Source organism: Hipposideros armiger, unplaced genomic scaffold (assembly GCF_001890085.2).
Source record: "Hipposideros armiger isolate ML-2016 unplaced genomic scaffold, ASM189008v1 scaffold_739, whole genome shotgun sequence".
Lineage (NCBI taxonomy): Eukaryota > Metazoa > Chordata > Mammalia > Chiroptera > Hipposideridae > Hipposideros > Hipposideros armiger.
In genome coordinates this window covers 766,646-789,895 of record NW_017732089.1, presented here as the reverse complement: position 1 = coordinate 789,895, position 23,250 = coordinate 766,646, and the positions used below count along the sequence as shown (strand labels likewise).

At 48.4% G+C, this 23,250-nt stretch overlaps 1 protein-coding gene and 1 long non-coding RNA gene across 8 annotated transcripts in view; one reads left to right on the top strand and one right to left on the bottom strand.

The window, feature by feature from the left end:
• Positions 1-1,872: 1,872 nt before the first annotated feature.
• Positions 1,873-8,892, top strand: LOC109373673 (uncharacterized). The gene is made up of 3 exons (XR_002122265.1): positions 1,873-1,975; positions 2,123-2,210; positions 7,656-8,892. It is a non-coding gene; the product is annotated as an uncharacterized LOC109373673 (long non-coding RNA).
• SCNN1A (sodium channel epithelial 1 subunit alpha) overlaps positions 3,139-23,250 on the bottom strand; it is a 27,526-nt gene continuing 7,414 nt past the window's right edge. For all 7 annotated transcript variants that reach the window (XM_019627723.1, XM_019627726.1, XM_019627724.1 and 4 more), the window contains 11 exons: positions 15,215-15,482; positions 14,160-14,350; positions 10,308-10,411; positions 9,795-9,958; positions 9,234-9,332; positions 8,899-9,016; positions 5,570-5,648; positions 5,381-5,438; positions 5,175-5,230; positions 4,940-5,015; positions 3,139-4,558 (listed from right to left, as the gene is read on the bottom strand). In XM_019627723.1, coding sequence (XP_019483268.1) covers positions 4,178-4,558; positions 4,940-5,015; positions 5,175-5,230; positions 5,381-5,438; positions 5,570-5,648; positions 8,899-9,016; positions 9,234-9,332; positions 9,795-9,958; positions 10,308-10,411; positions 14,160-14,350; positions 15,215-15,482 — 1,594 coding nt within the window. In that variant the 3' untranslated portion in view covers positions 3,139-4,177. The remainder of the gene's footprint in view (positions 4,559-4,939; positions 5,016-5,174; positions 5,231-5,380; positions 5,439-5,569; positions 5,649-8,898; positions 9,017-9,233; positions 9,333-9,794; positions 9,959-10,307; positions 10,412-14,159; positions 14,351-15,214; positions 15,483-23,250) is intronic.

Below are 23,250 nucleotides of genomic sequence, written 5' to 3'. Positions count from 1 at the left end.
TTTGCTACAATAGACACACTGCCACTTTTTATCTGTCCCTTTGAGTCAGACCCCACACCCTGACTCTTTGGGTATTTTATGCCACCCCTGTTTGTGCAGGACATCTCCCAAATGAATCCCACAACAAGGGTACAATGTTCACCCAGATATTCTCTGGGCACAAGGACTTTCCCTATAGCCAGCCCAGACCCAAGGTCCTCCAGCTGCTGAAGTTGCTAGAAATGCAGGGAGACCAGAGAAGAATGAGGTCCAAGGACTTTGTGACTTGGAATCAGAGCTCTCAGTCCCTTCTCCCCTTGATCCAACCAGCTGACCCCCCACCCCAGAGTCTACCCGGCCTGGCTCTTCCCTGGCCACGCCTCTCTGATCCCAAGAGCAGAACATCTATAGATGAGAGTGGAGTTTGGATGCCCCCACCTTGGGCTGACTTCACCCCATCTGAGAACTGGGGGGTTGAAGCTCAACTCATGGAGGAAGGGGCTTCCCTCTACCAACACACAGGGAGCCTGTAAGTGCGGTACAGTGGACCCAGAGCAGAGCTCCTGAAGAAAAAATCACTGGAATAAAGTGCAAGAATCCGCATGCCCAGTTTCCAACATGAAGAAGCAAGGAGGGCCAAAGGGCCGTCTACAAGATGGGGAACATGCCCAGTGCCCCTCCCGTCATATGCATTGATGATTAAATGCATGTAAAGTGTTTAGCAAATGCTTGCCATATATTAAGTATTCAATAAGTGGTAGCAATATTAGTAGTTTGTATTCATAATTAATAAAAACTTCAATGTCGTATTTTTAATGTTACAAGGAATTTTTAATAGTCTGTGCCAACTGGCCGTTACACATAGCTTGGCACAAAAGGAGAATCTCTCATTGTTCTGGATAAATGCTTATTTACTCAACAAGTTTAAAGTTTTGAGAAATGTGGCATTAAATTGTTCAATGAAATTCTGTTTCAAAAAGATGGTGAGAGGTGGGTAGATCTAGGAATATGAAAAGCTAACTAGTCTCACAGAGGAGGTAAGAATATGACCATAATTCCTCCAGGGGAAGAGGAAATAATGGTGAGAGAGAGAATGGGAGAGACGGAGAAATAGTATAGGAGCAAACTAGGGGATGACAGAATTGGCAGTTAGGGTCTATGGAGCAAAGGATGGACAGAAAAGAGGTTCATATAGCAGTCTCCCCTCCCCCATCATGTGTGTCCTTCCTACACACACACACACACACACACACACACACCACAGCTGTACAGAGTGATCAAAAGGGCACTGGACTCCAAGTCAGGGTGACGTGGGCTCCAGTCCCAGCCCTACCCTTCTGACTCCACATGTCACAGCAGACAGGGTGGATCAGAGGAGACCCAGGTCCCAGGCTGGTTCTGTAAGAATCATGAACTTGGGCAAGCCACTTCACCTGTTAACCTCGATAGGGAAAAGGAGGCAACTTAAACCCTTTCTTCTCTAACACGCTGATTCTAACTCTTAACCATAAGGCCTATGGGTAGCATATAGATAAGGGATGGAGAGAAGGAAGCACCACAGGGTGGAGACGCGGCAGGCCAAGAGAATTCCAGGTAGGAAGGGGCACGGGAGCTATTGCTGTCATCCATAACATACCCAGCTTTGTCCAGCAGGTCCTGCCCACCAGAACCAGAGGAAAGGGAGCAGGGGACACGTGGGACAAGACTGAGGCTGGGCTGTGGCAAAAAGCACACAAGGGCAGGCTGAACCTGAGGGCTCTGACAAAGGAAATTGTTGTTACACCACCGTTTTCCCCTCATTGGCTTGAGTCTAGGAAAGGGAAGTCAGAAAGCACCACATCAGTTCCCGGTCACAACCTTTTCTCTCTCTCCACTCCCTTCATCATCTCTTTCTCTTTTCCCAAGATTCACTTGGCTCCTCAGGACAGAGAGACTATAACTGAGGGGAGTAAGACCAGAGCAGCAAGGGACGTGTCCCCAAAGATGATAAGGAAGGGTAACTTCTGGGTTGCAGATCTGATGCTAGAATGGGGGGGGAAGGACCAGGGGTCCAAAAATCGGGGTCCCACTCCAACATCCCTCAATTTCTCCTCTATTAAGAGCTGGGAGGATTCCAACCGCTGTTCTCTCTATAATGGTACAGGAATGAGGATATACAAAGCTTCGAGGGTTCAGAAGAATCTGGCCTGAGTCTCATCCTCCTCCACCGCTACCGAACACTTAATGGGGAGGTAAGCAAATGAGGATGTTATGTTGCAGCTGGGTGGTGAGTTGTGGGTGCTCAATAAATGGAGCGGAGGATTACTGATGATGGTAACTAAAGTTAGGAAGGAAAAGGAAGTTCAGACAAAGGACAGGGGGTGAGTTATCCCAAACACTGCCTAGTAGGTTCCCTGAGGGGAGCACCCACGTGTGTGTCCTCCCACCCTAACATGGTGATGGGCACACAGAAGCTCAGCAACGTCCATGGAGGAACTAGCAGGGCAGTTTGTCCCTCCTAAGGTCCCTGAAGAATGGTCACTTCCATAATGAAGCCAAGGGGTATAGGAGTTTGTCCCCCCACCCCCACCCTGGGACCGCCTGGGAGCTTGGGCAGAGGCCCAGGGACTCACATCCACTCCCTACCCCTTTCAGGGTGCCCCATCCATCTCTCCAGACATTCTGTTTTTTTGTTTTTTGTTTTTTTTTAAGATTTTATTGGGGAATTGGGGGAGGGGAACAGCGTTGGGGAATCGGGGAAGGGGAACAGACAAGTTGCTGTCCTTCTGTTCTTCAGTCTAGTTGTGGAGGACGTCGCTTCACTGGCCCATGTTGGTATTATCATTGCACTCTTCCCGGGTGAGGCAGCTCGGTCACCAGCCAATGGACGGCTGCTCACAGTGGCTCTTGGCAGGTCACACCAGCTGCCGGCGGCTCACGCCAGCTGCCAGCCATTCAAGGTAGCTTTACGGCAGCCCACTGCAGCCTCACTGCAGCTTATGCTGTCGCCAGCGATTCATGGCAGCCCAGCTCCAGGTCGAGCTGTTGTTCACCATCTTAGGTGTAGAAGGCAGTGTCATTGGCCCTCATGTGGGATCTGAACCGGGGCCCTGCTGCTCAGAGCTGGCATCCCAAGCCAGCTCTTAACCAACACACCACTCGGTCGGCCCTCTCCAGACATTCTTTATGCAGCAAATATTTATTGAGTACCTGCCTACTTGCTCCAAGTGGAACACTGGGTTAGGCCCTGAGGATACATAAATGAACACCGGTCCCTGACCACAAGGAGCTCACAGTCTAGTTGGGGAGGCAGACACAAATGAACAAGAAAGTAAAATGCAAAATCAGCATTCCAATAGATGTTATGGTGTGCTATGGGAGTCCAGGGGAGAGGGGAGTGATCAATTCTCGGGAAGACAAGATGGGGCAGAAGCCTTCACAGAAGTAGCGATATCTGAGCAGGTTACTAAGGGATGCATAGGAGTTCTCCAGCAGATGGTGCGGAAAGCTTCCAGGCTTAGGAGATAGTTTGAGCCAATATTTAGAGTTATGAAGGACACAGGGCAGAGGTGTTGGGGTGTGGTTCTGTGGGGGCATGGCGTAGATGAGGCTGGAAGACTCCTGGGCCCGACTGGTAACAGCCAAGCCTTTACTACAGTGGTCTGCTCCAGCCCCTGCCCTGGGGAGTCAGAGAAGGGAAACTGTCCAAGAACTAACCAAGGGGGCTTTTGGGTGGGGTTCCCCACCCAAGTTCAAGAAGGGGAGCAACCGTCTGTGTCACTGCAAGGCAGTGTGGCCAGGCCACTCTGGCGCTGGCTTCAGTCATCTTTGTGCAGGAAACCTGGGCATGCCTTTGTGTGCCCTTGTTTGTTTTGTTCTAGTCATCAGTTGTTTCCTGGGAAAGTTCTCTGTCAAAGATCCAAGTTTGACTTGGCTCATCCAAGGGAAAAGGAGACTTGTCTGCACTTGGGAGGGGAAACCAGAGTGTTCTAGAGGGAGGACCAGGGGGTACCGTGCAGGAGCCAGGACAATTCTAGGTAGCTTCCTTGATCCCTGTTCTCTGGGCAATTTCGTTAGCCTTATCCAACCTGCTTCCCTCCCGCACAAGGCAGTTGGGCAGCTCTGAGAAAAAGCCCAAACATTCTTGAATCCTACCAAGGCTGGCTCCTGCCCACCAGGGGAAGCTGCTTGCCTTGGGGGCTGACAATCATCTCCCCTCTCAGGGCTCCTCTGGAGGGAAGGCAGAGGAGCTGGCACTTGCCAAGCTGGATGGAGCTGGGCAGGGGCCCAGGGTGGCATAGGCAGGTGGAGGCGCAGTCAAGGCCCGGGAAGCGTCAGGGCTTGGAGGGGATGAGGTGGGAGAGGAGGGCTGGGGGCAGAAACGGGAGGGGAGAGAGGAAGCTGGAGTGGAGGCCACTTCCTGGGCACCTCTGCCCCCTCGGCCTGGGGACCAGTATCGGCTTCGGAACCTCCGGAGCAGCATGAGGAATGTGATGACCATGAGGTCAAAGATGAACTCGGCCATTTCCACCACAGACAGCACCGAGGAGCCGAACCACAGGCTCCACTGGCTGCCCAGGTTGGACAGGAGCGTGACCATCTGTGAGGGAGAAAGGCACGCTGACCACAGGGGCAGAGGTCCTGGGTGGCTCTGGCAGAGGAGCCCCATCCCTCCTTACCTGAGGCCCTCAGCCACCTCTCTCAGCCTCTCTGTAGCCCCCTGGGCCCCTTCTGTCCAAGCCATACCCATCTGGCACACCCTTCCCTCCCACTAACTCCAGAGACTTCATCCCCCAGCCAAGTTCCCCTTCTTCCAACCCTCTCACTCTCACCCGTCACCCCTTTCCTTGGTCCCCTACCTTCGAGGCCCAGGCACTTCTGGCCCCACAGAGGCAACCCTTTGTTTGCCTTGACAGCCACCCAATTAGACGCCCACTCCCCCTCCCCCATATAATCACAGGCTCAGTGAGGCAGGACATACTGTGACAGAGGGTGACTCAGAATTGGTTTTGTAATTCAGCTCCTTGAAGAAGATGTTGAGTTTGGCGACTCCATTTCTTTGGAGTGGGGGTGAAGGTGGGAAGAAATGGCAGAGGATTAATTTCTCAGACCCTCACAAACACCCTCCTCCAATCAACTGCATCAATTCTTCTTCCCAGATTTGTTTTCCTTCCCAAAGATTCCTTTCCTGGGGCTGGGACCAGGGTAGGACTGACCTCTTGTTTTTGATGGTGTAATTGTTCTGTAGGGATAGCATCTGGAAGACCCAGTCCTGGGAAACAATTGAGATGTCAAGGGGGTCACCCATACTCTTCAGGCTTACAGGGTTGGGGGTGGCGTCAAACACACCATACACATATACCCAGAGAAGACGACAGTGTCACACATACACATCCCCTGTCCTTCCCCTTCCCCACTTTACCTGGGATTTCACTGAGGGCCATCGTGAGTAACCTGCAGAGAGCTGGTAGCTGGTCACACTGGGGATGGAGAAAGGTACTCAGTGACGGGGGTGGGGCTCTCCCACTCAAAGGCTTAGCTGAGTAGCCATATTCTACCCAGTCAAGCAGCCAGCTGCCCAACCTGTGCCCCAGGAAGAGGGGACACTCACCTGCATGGCTTCCGGCACTTGGTGAAACAGCCTAGGCGATCTGAGGAGAAGGCATCCTGGAGCTTATAGTAGCAGTAACCTGTGGGTGCAGAGAGGTGCCCGTTTTCCTAAGGCACCTCAGCACCCCACACCCAAGAGGTCTCCCAAGATCCCTGAGCACCCCCTTCATAGGGGCATTATATAGATTATAGTGATGCTTCCTGAGTGGCCACACCAAAAGCTGTTTAAGAAGTTAAGCTAAGTCAGGAATAAAAAATAAATAAAACAAACAAACAAAAACCAGGATATACCTATGTAAAGATGTGTAAAATATGGACAAAAATTAAAAAGTCAAAAATAAAAATGGGAAGGAGCCGGCCGAGTGGCTCAGTTGGTTAAGAGTGTGAGCTCTGAGAAACAGAGTCGCCGATTTGATTCCCACATGGGCCAGTGAGCTGCGCCCAAGCTGAGCTGCCACTGAGCTACCAACAGGTGGCAGGATGGCACAGCTGGTGAGAGCACGTGCTCCTAACAACAAGGTTTCCGGTTCAATTCCCACATGGGATGGCGGGCTATGACCACCCACAACTAAGATTGAACACAGCACCTTGAGCTGAGCTGCCCTAAGCTGCCGTGGGGCGGCCGAATGGCTCAGTGGTTAAAGCGTGCACTCTTAGCAACAAGGTTTCCAGTTCAACTCCCACATTGGGTACTGAGCTGCACCCACCCGCAACTAAGATTGAATACGGCACCTTGAGCTGAGCGGTGACAGGTGGCCAGATGGCAACTGGACTTGGAGCTGAGCTTGCTGTGCCCTCCACAACTAAGATTGAAGGACAACTTGGCTGTTCCCCTTCCCCAATTCCCCAACACTGTTCCCCTTCCCTAATTCCCCAGCTAAAAAAAAAAATGTGAAGCTGTGTAAAAATAATGCGATTAAACCACAAGATAACACTTCATACCAAGTAGGATGGCTGTAATTGAAAAAAGACAATATCACTGCCAACAGGTGGCAGGATGGCTCAGCTAAAAAAAAAGAAAGAAAAAAAAGAAAAACGACAATATCAAGTGTTGGTGAGGATGGTGAGGATATAGAGAAATTGGAGCCTCCTACATTGCTGCTGGGAATGTAAAGTGGTGTGGCCACTTTGGAAAACAGTCTGGCAGTTCCTTAAAATGTTAAACATAGAGCTACGATATGACCAAGCAATTACCCAAAAGAACTCAAAACATATATTCAAACAAAAACTTGTACACAAATGTTCATAGCAGCATTAGTCACAATAGCCAAAAAGCAGAAACAACCCAAATGTCCATCACCTGATGAATGGATAAACAAAATCAGTCTGTCCATACAGTGGAACATTATTCAGCCATAAAGAGAAAAGAAGCCCTGACACATACTACAAGGTGGGTGAACCTTGAAAGTAGATGCTAAGTAAAAGAAGCCAGTCACAAAAGACCACGTGTTATATGATTCCATTTATATGAAATGCCCAGAAGAGGCAAATCTATGAGACAGAAAGTAGATTAATACTTGCCAAGGGCAGGAGGTGAGACGGAGAGGGACAAGGGGTCTGTGAGTGCCGGGAATGGGGAGATTGGAGCGTGCTAATGGGTACAAAGTTTCTTTTTGGAGTGATAAATGTTCTAAATTTAATGTTCTAAAATTGATTTTGGCCATTGTTGCACAACTAACTCTATGACTATACTAAAAACTAAAACTATACTAAAATTGAACTGTACACTTCAAATGGGTTGAATTATCTCAATAAAGCTGTTACAAAAAAAAAAAGAAGAAGAAGAAGAAGAAGAAGGGGTCTGTGGATTCCCTTTCTCCCCCATTTGCCAAGGTCTAAGTAAGTTTATTTTGTCATTCTTGCTGCTTTTAGTCACCCAGTCCGAAGCCCTCCTTCATTTCTGACCCAAATTTCTCCATCTACCAGGGCTGAGGTTCTTTAATTAGGAAGACTGGAGAGCAGCTGGGCCCTGTTCTCTGAGGAGTAAGCAGTCCTTAGGAAACTCAACAGACTGAGTTTTTAGCCTAGCTCCTCTCTTTCATCCTCACAGCTTCTCAGCAATCAGTATTGTTATTTTTCTCGCCCAGATCTTCTTCAAACTCACAACCACAGAGAACTCATTGTTTGTGGGCAGGCGGGAGCAGAGTCACATGTGGACTTCCTGGGACGTCACACCTTCCCCTGGGCCTCTGCTTGTCCATCTAAGAAAGGAGAAGGTGAGGCCAGAAGGGCTCGGCATTTCCCTCCAGCTCTGATGCACTGTGATCTTTGAAGGTCAGAGAAACAGGAAGGGAGGCCACAGCTGCAAAGTACAGGCAGGGCGGAGAGCTGTGTGGAGCAGACCCAGGGAAGGAAGGAGGCAGAGAGATCAACACACACGCAGCCAAGACAGAGGCAGACACTCAACTCTGGGGTCTGTAGTGCTCCCCTGCCACATCCCCTGAGAGGTGTGAAGGTTTGTGTCCTCCAGCAAGGGCCAGCCACCCACCTCCTGAGGGAAAGCGGGTCCCAGGGGGAGCCCAGAGAGGAGGACCCTCGGAAGGACTAGTCAAGTGCTCCAGATAAGAGCACATGCACCAGGAACACCAACCCTTTGTTTTCTATGTTTCTTGTTTAGGATTCTTTCTCCCCCTCTCTCCCTCTCTCTCTCTCCCTCTCTCCCCTAGCTTCCTACTATGCAGCTTCCCTGCTGAATAACTCAGCTGTAAAGAAAAAGGAATTTATCTACTCCTAGACCAGGATAAGGAGACTCCGGTACTCTCCAACTTTTTTGATTGATACCTCCTGTAGGTGAAAACTTCTTAAATAAGCAATTCCAATACATGTATTGGGTTTGTAAATCACAAACCGGCTACATTGTAAAACATACATAAAATGGAAGATGTAAGGGAATGATCTAGACACACTTAACTTCTAGTATTTTCTCTTTGCATCCAGTGCGTTATCCCGTGCCTGGCCCAGGGCCTGAGGACTGAGACGAGGAAGCTCTAGGCAGAGCGTGCGCAGAGACCTCAGCAGGCCGAGCGGGGAGATTTTCCTCACGTGTTCTTCCTTCCTTGTGCTGCAAGTTATTTTTTAAATGGGGCCATTCCTTCATAAACACACAGAAGCCACAACAGAGAGAGAGAGCAAGTGTAGGGAGGAACAGAGACAGTAAGAGGAAACCTGAGAGCGGCGAGTCTAAGGCCTGGAAAATAAGAGACAGGGAAAATTGTGAAGGCCAGTGAGAGCCAGCAGCCGCCCCGCAAACAGAGGGCGCTGACAGGGAAGGGCCCCGGGAAAGTCCTGGGTCAGATGGGGAGGCTCAGGGGCATCCTCCTGGTCTCTCACCCCAGGAATCGTGCTTCCTGTAGTCACAGTACTCCACATGCTTGGGCCGCGGGTAGAAGATGTAGGCACAGCCACACTCCTGGACCATGCTCTCCTGGAAGCAGGAGTGAATACACACCTGGAGGAGAGGAGTGAAGCAGAAAGCGGGTTCAGGCTTGCCCTCCCCCTCACACGGCCCAGGAGAAGCACAGAAGGGAGGGACAAACAATTCTCCCCACTGCACCTCCATCCCTCTATTCACGTGCACGCGTGCGCGCGCACACACACCCTCCAACTTTGACTGACGAACAGTGTAGGCCTGGGAGATGGCTGCCACAGAAATAGGCTGGCCTCACCTGCTGCGTGTACTTGGAAGGGTAAAGGTTCTTGACAGGGATGTCGCTGCCATTATTGGTACAGTCACCATAGTTGCCCCCAAGTCTGTCCAGGGCTTCCTGTGAACCCACACACACCGGGAAGTCAGGAGTCAGAGCAAGTGGCCCAGGTCTCTTCCTGAATTCTCTGTCTTCCCTCAGTCCCAGGTTGCATTCCTGCCTAACTGGCCTCTCCTGTCTGCCTCCCCATTTCAAAACATGCTCCCAGCAGACCTCCGTCACCCAACCCAGTGCTATTTCAAGGCCACTGGGCCCAGAGCATCCCCTGAAATCCTACACATGTCCTGAACCCCTTCTCAGCACTCTCATCCAAGGTCTACCCCTCAGGTCCCTTCTTCCTGGTGCCCACTCTGCCAGCCCCCTCACCTGATTTCTGCTCCGGTAGACCTCTGCATACTCAAGACCTAGCCTGCATGAGCTCCCTCCACAGCCTTCTGGCTGTCAAGTCCACCTCCCATGCCCTCTCCCCGCCCCTTGCCAATCTAGGCCTCTCCTCCCAGGCCTCCCAGGTAGCATCCTTGCCTTCCTCATGCTGATGGAGGTCTCCACACCAGGGCGCAAGTTAAAGCCACCATCATCCATAAAAGGAGGCTCGTCCTGCCCATGCACAGTTACTCTGGCCCCAGTCACTGTGGACAGCAGTGGGATGAAGTCATTCTGCTCTGTGCGCAGTGTCAGGCTCAGACCTGGAGGGTATAGAGACAGCAGAGTAGGGGGAAGGTCTTGGAGAAGCATTAGGGAATGGAAACCCACCCTCCCACCCTACCCAGTCCCTAATGTTCCAAGGAGAGTAAAACAGGAAGACCTACCAATGGATTTGGCAACCCCTGAGCTGGATTCTGGGGGCAGGCTAGAAGGATTCCTATCACACCTGGAATGAACTATGTAGTGCCCATAAGGGAGAAACAGCAGTGAGGACTCAGAGGCGCACAGCATCTCTAGGCCATGAGTTCAAGGTGGGTAAATGTGAGTGGGCAAGACAGTAGGCAGGGCTGAGGCAGAGGTCGGGGATTGAGGGAATGGTGAGTCGCTCACCATTGTCAATCCCAGGGGTAGAAGACATCCAGAGGTTGGAGTTGTTCTCGCCATTGAAAGTGTAGCAATTCCCATACATCGGGTGGTGGAAGTGAGAGTAATTCCTATTTAGGAGAGAGAGTAGGGTCACAGAGGAAACTGTAGGGAGTCAGGGAGAGAGGGACTTTCAAGACCCTTTGTTTCCTGATCACCTGCTATGTGCCAACCAACAGCCTGTGAGGGCATCATCCCCACATCACAAGAGAGGAAGCTAGGGTACAAACAGTGATGATAAACTTTGGACTCAAATGCAGGTCACCTACCTTCTAGCCCAGGTTCCTCCCACCAGGCCACCTGACCTCACTGGTCTGTGACCTCTCTTGTGTCACTGTGTTGCATTATGAAGACTCTCGCAGTGTCCCTAGCTTCTCACATGTCTAGATCTTAGTTCCCCATTTGGACTGTGATCTCCTTAAAGACTAGAGCCACATCCCATTCATCTCTGTATCATCTCTGGGTTAATTGCATAGTTCTTAGCATATAGAAGGTAGTTAATAAATAGTTGTCAAGTGAATGAATGAATGAAAGGGAAGGGAACAAGGCTGGAGGAGAGAGGGAGACGAGTGGTGAGCACGGAGCTGAGAGGAGGAAGATCAGATCCCAGTGCAGAAATGAGTGGGGTTCTAGTTGTATGGCCTTGAGCAAGTCATTTTTTCTAAGCTTATTCTCCTCATCTATAAAATGTGGAACTTGGAACTACAATAGATGATCTGTAACAGTCCAATAGATGATCTGTAATAGTCCATTGTGTGAAAAGCAAAGGCACAGAGGTGTGAGATACTGGTGCACATTCTGGGAAGGGCTAGGAAACCAGCATTTCCAGAGCAAAGGCTGGATTCAGGAGGGGACGGAGGAAGAGGCTACGGGAGTGAGCAGAGGCCAGTCCTGAAGGGCCTGGCTCAATGGGAGTGGGGACAGGTACAATGTGGTGGGTGCACATCAGGGACTTTATGCAGCAGGTGGAATCAACAGAGCAGATGGAGCAACATGGATAGATCTTCAAAAGAGAGCTTAGTAAAAAAAAAAAAAAGAGGTGAAATGAGATATATCACATAACACCATTTATATTCCATACACATTTTGCAAAAACACAAACAAAGAGCACATCATGAGAATATATGAGAAGCAGTATCATGTGATGGTGAAGAGCACAGACTCCAGATCTAACTACTTGTATTTGAATCCTAGCTCTAACAAGTATTAGCTATGGGACCAACTACGTCACTTCATCTCTCTGAACTGCAGTTTCCTTATCGGTAAAATGGGGACACTAACAATACTTCACAGGGGTGTTATAAGGATTAAATTACACTTAGAACAGTGCTTAGCACTTAGTGAGAGCTATATAAGTTGACTATTAAGGTTATAGGGATTCATCAGGATGGCTGAAGTAAAAAAGACAGACAATAATAAGTGGAGAATTTAAAATCCTCATATACTGCTGGTGGGAATGTAAAATAGCACAGCCATTTGGAAAACAGTCTGGCAGTTCCTCAAAATGTTAAACATAGATATGACCAAGCAATTCCACTCCTAGGTATATACCTAAGAGAAATGAAAACATACATCCATACAAAAACTTGTACAGGAATGTTCATAATAGCCAAAAAGTGGAAAGAACCCAAAAGTCCATCAACTGAGGAATAGATAAATTAAATATGGTACATCCATATAATGGAATATTATTCAGCCATACAGAAGAATGAAGTACTGATACATGCTACAACATGGATGAACCTTGAAAACATTATGCTAAGTCAGCAGTTCTCAACCTTTCACAGGGGTTGCCTAAGACCATCAGAAAACACATATTTTCGATGGTCTTAGGAACCGAGACACCGCTCCTCTATCCGTCTCCAGGCCCACATGCAGATACGCCCACATACGAGTACACGGCGACCCCTGTGAAAGGGTCATTCGGGGGTCGAACAACCCACAGGTTGAGAACCGCTGTGCTAAGTGACAGAAACTAGATGCAAAAGAACACATATTACCTGAGGAAAATGTTCTAAAATTAGATAGTGGTAACGGTTGTACAATTCTGTGAATATAAGGAAAACCACTGAATGGTATATACTAAAAGGACTAACTTTACGGTATGTGAATTTGATCTCAATAAATTTGTTATTAAAGAAAAGGTTATACAGAGAAGGGGAAAGGGTGTTGGCTATAGGGGAGGTGAGGAAGTCATGAAAAAGAGCTTCAACTTGATTCTGAAGGCCATGCGAGACCTTCATGTGAAGGATAGTAAACAGAACTAACTGGAATAGTTAAGTACAGTTAACCGAAGTATGAATACTGAAGTATAAAGCTTCCTGTGGTTATAGAATGAAAGGAGGATTTAGAGGTAGAAAGACAAATTGATGGCGGCAGCAGGGGGGATGGGAGTGGGGGAACAAGGGTTGTAATAATAACCCAGGTAAGAAATAACGAGGCTCTGAGCTAAGGAAGTGACCTAAGCGCCAAGACTGAGACGAACTATGGACTTTCCATTGATAGAAAGGTAAGAGCATGGGGCAGGCAGAGTTAGGGGATAAGTGGGAAGGTGGCAGAGACTCGTGGCAGGTGTAAGCTGACCCAGGCTCAGGTGCTGCTACCGGTTCATTTCCCAGCTGGCAGCTCCTGTCCCTAAACAAACACGAAGACAAAAGACAGGAACAAAACTGTGTGCTGGGCAGAGTGCATGCACCAGGTAAGGGGTAGGGGGCAGAAGCAGGTGACATCTGACCCTGCTGCCATTCTGCAGCGACATGGGAGGGAAGCGCTCCCTGTAAAGTGGAGGTGCTGCCTCAACACCCTTCCTCAGCCAGGTAGAGGCAGGTAGATGGCACCTGAAAATCAAGGAGCCGAGGCAGGGAGGAGAAGGCAGGGGTAGGAGAGGCCAGAGACTACAGAAGGAAACCTCCCTTACTCCTAGCCTTTCCCAGCCCTCAGAGAGCTAGCAGCTACCATGACCTCTTTGCAAGGACATTATGACAGAAATCATAATAGAAAGAATGCCTGGCAAGAATAATTCTCAAGCTAGGGCTGGTGACCTAGGACAAGTGACTTCACCTGCTTGAGTACAGAGTAATTAAGACCCATCATTCATTGCAGTTTACAAAGTACCCTCAAATGTGTCATCTCATGCACCTGGAGATGAATGTTATCACCATCTTCATCACAGGAGTAAAAGTGCCAAAAAGGCAAGGATTATATATATTTTCTTCTTTGATATATCCCAAATACCTAGACCAGTGACTGGCACATAGCCCAGTCAAAAATATTTGTTTGAATGAACATTGGATAAATCTCATATTACAAACAAAGAAACAGGCTCTGAAGAATGATGTGAAATACTCAGAATCGCCTGGCTAGGAAGTAACAGAGCCAGAGCAGGAACTCAGGTGTAGTCCCTCACTCAATCCATGCTATTTCCACCAAACCACTGCCCACCTCATCTGAGAAAGTGGAGGGTGGAACCGGATGACCCTCCAGGCACTTCTGAGTTTGATGCTAGTGAGAAAGGGGCCTAGATAGACAAAGAACCATGCTTCCAGCCCTTGGTTTCTCAAAGCTGGACCTCAACTCCAACCTCCCCAGGGCAGCCAGATGAGGCTACCTCACTCAGACCCAGCCCTGCAGGGAGCAGCAGAAGTCCTGCAGATGATCCGTGGAGCAAAGGTTTGGACCTGAGGTCACTGTGTTCCCCTCCTCAGTGCAGGCATTTATTTAGTCAACAAGCATTTCCTGGATGCCACCCATACTGGGCCTTAGGCTGGCTCCAAGAAGGAGACACCATGGGGAGGACAGAGCCAGGCAGGACAGACTCACGCCTGGTTGCAGGAGACCTGGTTGAAGCGGCAGTTGAAGATGAAGTTGCCCAGCTTGTCTTCCTCCAGGGATGTAAAGGTATCCGGCAGCCGCGACAGAATGTTGATGTAATGGAAGCGGTACCACTCCCTCACTGCATCCACCCCTGACGAGTATGTCTGGTAGAAGCAGTCGGATTTGTTCTGATTGCACTGGAAACATGAACCAAGAGTGTCAGAGGGCCAACAGCAGGGGTCAGGCAGCAGGGCGGGGCCAAGGTCAAGGAATGAGTGATCTGGGATGCTGAGGACTGATAGACAGGGCTGGGGAGCCAGGAGTGGACAAGAACAGAAGGCAGAAAGAAGCAGAAGCCCCGAGAACAATGGATCAGGAGGGCATGGGATTATTGGAGTGGGAGGCCAAGGAGGAGACCAGGAGCTGTACATGCCTAGCGGATCATCTATTTATACAGCCTCTGCCAGAAGGTGGATAGAGCAAGGATTCTTCTCCCCACTTAACTGATGGGAAGACTGAGGGACCAAGAGGTTTGTCCCAGCAAGAGCAGGGACTAGAACTCCAGTCTCCTGGTAGTCTGGCCAACTCCGTCACTAAAGGCAGCTGGCTTCCTTTTCTTCTTCCCTCAGCCCCTCTTCCACTTCCTCTTTGTCTTCTTTTGTTTATCAAACAAGTTTTAGATCTCCCTTTCACTGTCTCCTTCTTCTCTTAGGCCCGCAGAACCCCAGTTCCCTATCACACTGGAGGGTCCCAAATGAGTCCAACCAGTGGGGACTGCAATTCAGAAAGGTGCACTTCCCACAGATTTGACTTCCAGCCACTTAAACACTCCCACAGAGGTCCCCAGAGAGGAGAGACCCTCCAAGCTGGCGCAGAGACCGATGTTATTTCATGTCATTTTTCAAAATTAATTAATTAATTTTGCCAGCAAGCGGAGACGTCCTGCCTCATCAGTAAGCAACGGAGGCGGGGTCAGCAAAGGGATTGGGGTCCAGGGCGTGGGCGGAACCGGAAGGGCTGGGCCCCTCGGGCCGGTGGGCGTGGCCGCCAGGGGGCCTTACCAGCTTGAAGCCGATCTTCCAGTCCTTCCAGTTCACTTGGGGGTTGTTGTCCCGCAAGCTGGAGGTCGCGCTGCGGGCTCTGCGGGCTGCCGCGGGCAGTGCTGGGTCCCGCAGGCGCTGCAGGGGGTGCAACAGGGTCTCCCGGAGATCGCGACGGCCGCGGGGATGGGCCACGAGGGTGCTGGAGGAGTTGTATTTGTACAGGTCGAAGAGCGTCTGCTCCGTGATGCGGTCCAGCTCCTCCAGCTCCCCTTTAATTTGCGTGTACCTGGAATGGGGGATGGAAAAAGGGCTGGACTTAGGCGGCGGCCTGGCGCAAATGCCTGGCCCCTGTGGGCCTCAGTTTCCTTGTCTGAAACTGGTGAGGTCGGAGGGGTAGGGGTGGGGGGATAGATAGGTGTTTCGCGGAGGGGAGGGGTGTTAGTGGAGGCGACAGTGACGATGGTGACAACGGTGACGGTATTTATTGCCGTCTGTTTGTCAAAAGGGAGAGGCGGAAGGTGCCTGTCAGTGAGGCGCTCCCCTCCCACTCATCCTGGCCTCGAAGGGAACCCGGAACTTGTCTGCCCTTTTGCTAAGACAGGAGACGGGGTGGCATCGACCCGGGCCCATACACTCCCATGGACCTGTGGTGCGTAGGTCATCCCTCCCTGATCCCCTCAAAGTAAAGGTGGACTTCGAGCCTGCCTGCCACCCGGCACCTTCTAAATCAGGGGTTCTCAGCTGCACTTCTAGAACCTCCAGAGGAACTTTAAGATACCGATGCTGCACACTACACCCTCCCCCCACCACCACCACCAGGATTCCATTTTAATGAGTTTCGGGTGGGGCCCAAACGCCATAAGTTAAACACTGTCCAGTATAAATCATCACATTCCTTCTTTTCAATACAGGCCCTTTTACCATTTCTGTCATTAAAGTCCAGAGCAGCAGGGCCTTAGGGATAGAATCTACCAAAACAAAATACACACACACACCTAGAGCCAATAAACAAGGTTGTAGGACATACAACAATATACAAAAATTACTTGTATTTCTACATGATAGCAACAAAAAATTAAAAACGAAATCATAAAAACATATTAAATAGCGTAAACAACAACGAAATTAGGAATAAATCTAATGAAAGATGTGTAAGACTTCCACAATGAAAGTCATGCTGAGTGAAATCAAAGACCAAAATTAATGGAAAGTTATATATGTTCATCGATCAGAAACTTAATGTAATTAAGATGTCTCCCAAATTGATCTTTAGATTCAACACAATCCCTATCAAAATTTCAGCAGACATTTTTGAAGAAATTGACAGGCTAATTCTAAGATTTATATGGAAATGGAAAGACTCTAGAATGATCAAAATACTCTTAGAAAAGAAGAGCCAAGCTGGAGTACTTACGCTACCTGACTTTAAGACTTACTATAAAGCCACAGTAATCAAAACAGTGTAGCACCTATGTAAGGATAGACAATAGATCAATGGAACAGAATAAAGTCCAGAAATTAACTCACGCATATACGGTCAACTGACTTTTGACTAAAGCCCCAATTCAGTTCAATGGAAAAAGCATATTTTTTTGATCACATGGTGCTGGAACAGCTGAATACTGTACTGGAAAATACATGAACTTCAACCTCCACCTCAGTCCATACATAAAAATTAAGTCAAGATGGATCATAGACCTAAATATAAAATTCAGAATCATAAAGACTCTAGAAGAAAACTTAGAAGATATCTTCATGGGGTAGGCAAAAGAATAAAAAATATCTAAGGAAGAACTCCTGAAATACAAAGACCTCTTACAAATCAACAATAAAAAGACAAATTGTTTTTAAAACAAACCAAAAAATATATACAAATGATCACTAACTACATGAAAAGATGCTCAGCATAATTAGTCCTCAGCGAAATGCAAATTGAAACCATAATGAGGTACCATTTAACATCCATTAGAAAGGCTAAAACTAAAAGACTGACAACATCAAATGGTGAGAATGTAGAGCAGCTGAAATTGGTGCTGGTGGAACTTTAAAATGGTACAACTGATCTGGAGAACCGTTTGGTATTTACTTATAAAGTTAGACATGTATCTACCTTATGACCAAGCAATTTTACTTCTGGATATTTTACCCAGTTCCACTCCTAGTTACTTACCCAAGAGCAATGAAAATATAAATTCGTGTACGTTATTGTTCATAGAAGTTCATAATAGCCAAAATGCTTGAAACAACCCAAATATCCCTCATTACCACTCAGCAATAAAGAGGGACCGATAGGCAAAAAACATGGGAGAACTTCAGAAACATTAAGATGAGAAAAATAAGCCAGTCACACAAACAAGAAAATTCATATTGTGATTCCATTTATATGAACTCTAAGAACAAATCAAACTATTAATAATTGGTGGTAATAGAAGTCAGAAAATCAAGAGTGCGAGCTCTGACCAACAGTGGTTCAATGCCCGGCCCAAGCTGAGCTGCCGCAGAGCTGCCAACAGGTGGCAGGATGGCTCAGCTTAAAGAAAAAGAAAAGAAGTCAGAAAATGGTCGTGGGGAGGGAGAGGAATTGACGGCAAAGGGACACCAGGTAATGGAAATGTTCAACATCTTGATCGTCAAACCTCAATGAGCACTTAAGATTTGTGCATTTTATTGTAGGTAGATTATACCTTAATTGAAGAAAAAGTCAAATACCGTGCAGGGTTCCACTTGCCAGAGATTCGGGTTTAGTGGGAAGGGGTGGGACCCAAACAAGGCTTTTTTTACAAGAGCCCCTGGGGGTCCTAATGTGCAGCTACATTAACCACTGTCTGGTCCACATCCTCACAGTCCTCCCCTCAGCTCCATTTCTCTCTCCCTCATAAACATCTAGCTGACTGGGTCATAGATATCAGTTCCAGCTGCCCCCATCATAGAAGAAAATGTAGCTCAGGTCCAAGGTGTGTGTTTGATATTCTGAGAGATTTGTTTGTTACTGGTAATTAAAAGCATGGCAGTTAGCTAGTATTTATTGAGCACTTACTATAGCCAGGCACTGTGGTATTAGAATATACATTATTTAATCTTCAGTGTAATTCAGCATACTATTAGCCACTGTTAGCTAATACTATTGTCATCCCTTTCACAGGTGAAAAACCTAAGGCAAGTGACTTGTTCAAGGCCACACAGTCAGGAAATGGGTCAGAAAGCACCCTAACCATCACACTGCCCTCCATTCTGTCTCTGCTAGCTCCAGTTATTTTAGGAAGTTGTCAAGGTACCCCAGAAAAAGCACCAGAGCCAGTCAGCTAAATGTGGGTCCTGGTGTTCCGGCTGCACACTTTGTGGCTGTGTGATGTTGGTAAGTAATTCAACCTTTCTGAATCCAACGTATTTTTTCATCTGTAAAATGGGCCTAACACTAGATCTGCCTACACATGAAGCTCTTAGAGGGTTAAGAGGCCATCAAATATCAGGAAGACACAGACAGGAGCCTGAAGCCCAGGAACTAAGGTATCTTTCTCATGGTCACATAGCAAGAATCCAGGTGCCCCGACATGGCTCAAGTTATTTCCACAACATGAGCCGTCCCATCTCTGACTGGACTTCCCTTTCTGCCCTTCCTAAGCTGTCTCAAGTCCTTCTGTGCCTCTCGTCTGCCTCCTGCACCTCCCTCGTTCTCATCACCAACTCCATACTGTCTATCACTTCTCTCGCCATGTCTCTTTCCCATTGAGCCCCCGCTGTCCCTATGTCAGGCTCTCCCCTCAGTGGCCCTCCTCATATTCAGCTCCCTCTTGCCTCTTCCAGAGAAGCCTTTGGTCACTAGCCCTTCCATTCCCAACTGTGACAAGGTCCCCAGGAGAGGCCAGGCTCCATACAGAATGTCACCGCTCCCCAATGTCTACTTCTCTCCCCACTTTTTTTGGCTTAAAGCAGGAAGTATTCCCATATCACCCCTTCAATAAAGAAACCTCTCCTTCCCTTTTAGTCGACCCGCTAGAACAAAGAGAACTGCCCACTGGGTAAAACCCACTGATGACATCAGATCTTGCCCTGCAAGCAGGAAGACCCTGGCAAGAGGAGACGAGGTCTGAGAGGGATAGAAGGCCAACAAGGGGGATTCAGCAAGACAGTTCAGCCCCTCTAACCTTGAACCTTTGACCTCCTACCCAGGTCACCGTGACTACCCTTACTTCCATCTGCTCTGAAAGGCAGCCCTACATTGGAGGGTGGGTGAACCCTTGCACAATTCAATCAGGCAGGCATTAACTATCTCTGTTTTACAGTTGAGGAAACTGAGGCCCATCGACTAATTTTTACCTAGTACAGGCACCAAGGTTTGAACCCAGCTTTTTCCACTACTTCTGCCTCCGAATTCAGAAACACTTGAGATTGGGCAGCACAATCTTTCCCCACAGCTGGCCATCTCCCCTCCAGCCTCTTTTCTCTGCTCAGGACAGACTGGCAGCGGCAGGAACACTGGGAAATTTAAGGGTTGGTACTATGTTCTCTTCCTATTTGGGTCTCCTCCTTATCCTCTCCCCGTCTTTCCCCTGGGTGGCCTCTCACAGAAGAGCCCAGGCAGCCTTGGGTTTTCCCCAGGCCCTCGTCCTACCCACCCACCCACCCACTCACCAGGAGGCCCCTAGTTGAGCATTCTCAGTCCCTCCCCTGCCAGTGTGCATCTGAGGACCTAGCCCACTCCCTCCTACCTCCAGGGACCACCTAGAAGCCTTGACTTCGCTTTCTTTGGCCCCTTCCCCAGTTCACCTCTCCTCCACATCTCAGCACCTCCAATCTGTCTGTCTCCCAGACATACTCCTTCCCCAGTGGCCCCTATGAGCTCAGCCTGCACCACACTGCATTCCCAGGTAGGTGCCCTGCCAGCAGCCCCTCACCTGTGAGTCCCCTGGGAACAGTCAGCCCCTCTAGAGTTGGTTCTGAGCTCTCATATCACATGTGGAATTCAGCCCTGGCTGCGACATTTTAAGAGCAATCAATGTTCACAAACCAATGATTATTCAGAGCATGGACAGGCAGGGTGGTAAAGAGCTCTAGAAACCACTTCATCTAAAGAAAAGTCGCAGGAGCTAAGTTCTAATCAGCTTTCCAGGCTCATAGCCTTGCCACTTTTTAGATGGTTAGCCTTGGAGGAGTTACTTACCCCCCGTGCGTCTGTTTCACCATCTGTAAAATGGGAGGATGAACAGTATCTGCTGTGTCAAGGTGTTATGAAGATGAAGTGGTTAATATATGAAAAGTACTGAGAAAAATACCTGGCACAGTAGGTACTGTACAACTGCTGCTGTTGTTTTTATTATCATTACTATTATTGGAGAAGAAAAAGCTAAGGAACACTGCCTGCCACTAATCTACCATGTGACTGTGGTCTTAACAAGAGTGGAGCCTAAGACCAGCTTCCAACTCTGACGCCTCCAGAGTTGGGTGACCTTTGCAAAGCCTTTAGGTGAACGGCTGGGTGACCTTTGCAAAGCCTTTAGGTTCTCTGAGCCTCCGTTTTCTCATCTGACTCTGGGGTGAAATTTCCCTCCTTACCTAACAAGCTTGTTATGAGTATCAGAATGCCATAGTGGACTATGCAAGCTGCAACACAGTTACTGCTAAACTGAACTGAACTGATGGCCGTTGGGTAAAGAACGAGGCGACATCTTTAGGATTGCTTCAAAGAGACAGAACCAGGACCAGAGGATAGATGTTATCATACAGTCACCTGCAGCTTTACCTAAGCAAACACTTTCTAACATCAGTTGCCTCCGAGGTAGTGAGGTTCCTAATGGGAGAAGGAGTTTATCATTGTGGGGGTCAGCTCTAAGGGTCTCGGTTTTCTGTCCCTGCCGGGCCTGCCACCACAGAGCCTGGTTTTCAGACCCTGCGGAAAGTGCAGAGCCAAGGTTAGGGGCAGGAAGGCCTAGCTCAGAGCACTTCCCTGCTTCCCTGCAGCTTTGCTCTCTGGGGAATTGCCTGTCTCCTCACCCCATTCCTGCTGCCATGCCTCCTGCTCTGCCATCTCTGGGAAGGAGGATTCCATGACCTCCTTCATTGTTAAGAACCTCAAGTTCTTCCATAGGTCAAACTAAATCTTTCCCAGAACTGGGTGAAAAACATGTTCTTGGGCCCTGTTTTCCATGGATGTGAATATGACGGGCCCTCTCCCTTGGGTGAACAAAGCCCTCTGTCGGCCAGAAACAAAGGGACCACAGTGGCTGATCCCTTCACACATTAGATTCTTAGAACTTCCCTGCTTAGTGTGGAAGGTTCTTAGCCCCTGTCCCTTTTCCTGGAAATTTCAAAGTAGCCCAGAACCCCTTACCTCCTTCTCCCTCCTCCCCCTCTGTTGGCCCTGCCCAGCTGCCAGTCGGTGGGCATCCTGGTCTGACTTTGCCTCGTTCCAGTTATCGAGTCCACTAATTTCCACCTCCTCCCAGCTGCCCCACAGGAGTCGCTCATGTCGCCTCTGCCTCCTGCACCCACCACCAGCATGATTCACACTTGGGTCACCACTCGTCAGGCCAAGGTAACCTGTGCACCCACCCCTGCCTCTCTTCTTGAACAGAAGACCCCGCCCTCCTGCACTCCTGACAAGTACTTCCTCCCCTTACTGAGGCTCTTCCCAGGGACTCCCACCAACCCCCCAACTCTGGATACCTTTGCCTGCCTGGCCCCTTAAAATGCAGTAGGAGAAAGAGCTTTGAAATCAAACACACTTGGTGTGTGACCCAACCTAACCTGGGAGGCACTGGCTTCTCTTGGGTTGTCGGAAAAGTCATAACGTATTTTGTCTATGTTTTTCAAAGGTCATTTATTTATATAAAGAACAAAGGTCAATCAATGATATAGTGCCCATTTTGTTCAATAACCTTTTGCCATCTTTCAGTGAGCTTCATAATTCCTCGTTCATAGAAGGACCTGTCTTTGTTTGCAAAAAACGGAACAAGGTGCTGATTTACAGCCTCATCTGAATTGAACGTTATACCACGCAAGGAGTTTTGAAGAGAGCGAGACAAGTGGAAATCTGACGGCACAAGGTCAGGTGAGTATGGTGGGTGTGGCAACACATCCCATCCAAGCTCCAATAATTTTTGACAGGTGATCAAACTTGTGTGTGGTCTCACGCTGTCACAATGAAAACACAACTCCTTTACGATTAACAAGCTCTGGACGCTTCTGGATGATGGATTCGTTCAAACTGTCCAACTACTGACAGTACACATTCAAATTGATTGTTTGGTTCCTTGATAGGAGCTCAAAAAACACGACACCTTTAAAATCCTGCCACACTGAGAGCATAACCTTCCTCTGATGAATGTCTGCTTTCGATGTCGTTTGAGGAGAATCATCACGTCGGGACCAAGACCGTTTGCACACCACATTGTTGTAAACAATCCATTTCTCATCACCAGTTATCAGTCGCTTCAAAAAAGGATCGTTTTCCTCACATTTAATGAGCATGTGGTAGATGTTTATACATGCCGTCAAATGAACTTCTTTGAGTTCATGCAGAACACAAATATTGAGCTTGCTTACGTATCCCCCTTCTTCAGGTGGTTGTGAATGCTTGAATGATGGATGTTCGAAGTTTCTGCAATCTCTCGTGTTGTGTAATGTGGGTTTGACTCAATCAATGCCTTTATTTTGTCGTCATCAACCTCAGTGGGCCTTCCTGACCGAGGAGCGTCGTTGAGATCAAAATCACCAGCACGGAATTTCATGAACCATCATTGGCACTGACATTCTTGTAGAGCATTGTGACCGTAAACTTTATGCAACTTTTTACAATCTCGATACGCGTTCTTCTCTTTATGGAAGTAAAACAGTAAAATATGGCAAAAATGCACTGTTTGGTCTTCCATCTTCAACTTGTTGTAAAATCTCCAAAACTCAACCAAATTGCTCAATTTTTTTTAGAATGAAGCTAGAACTGTCAGCTGTCAAATGACATAGCAATAACATAGATGCAAATGACTGTAGTACTTCCAAAAATGAACTAGTGCCATCTGTTGCAAACATGCATCATGACTTTTTCGACAACCCAATAG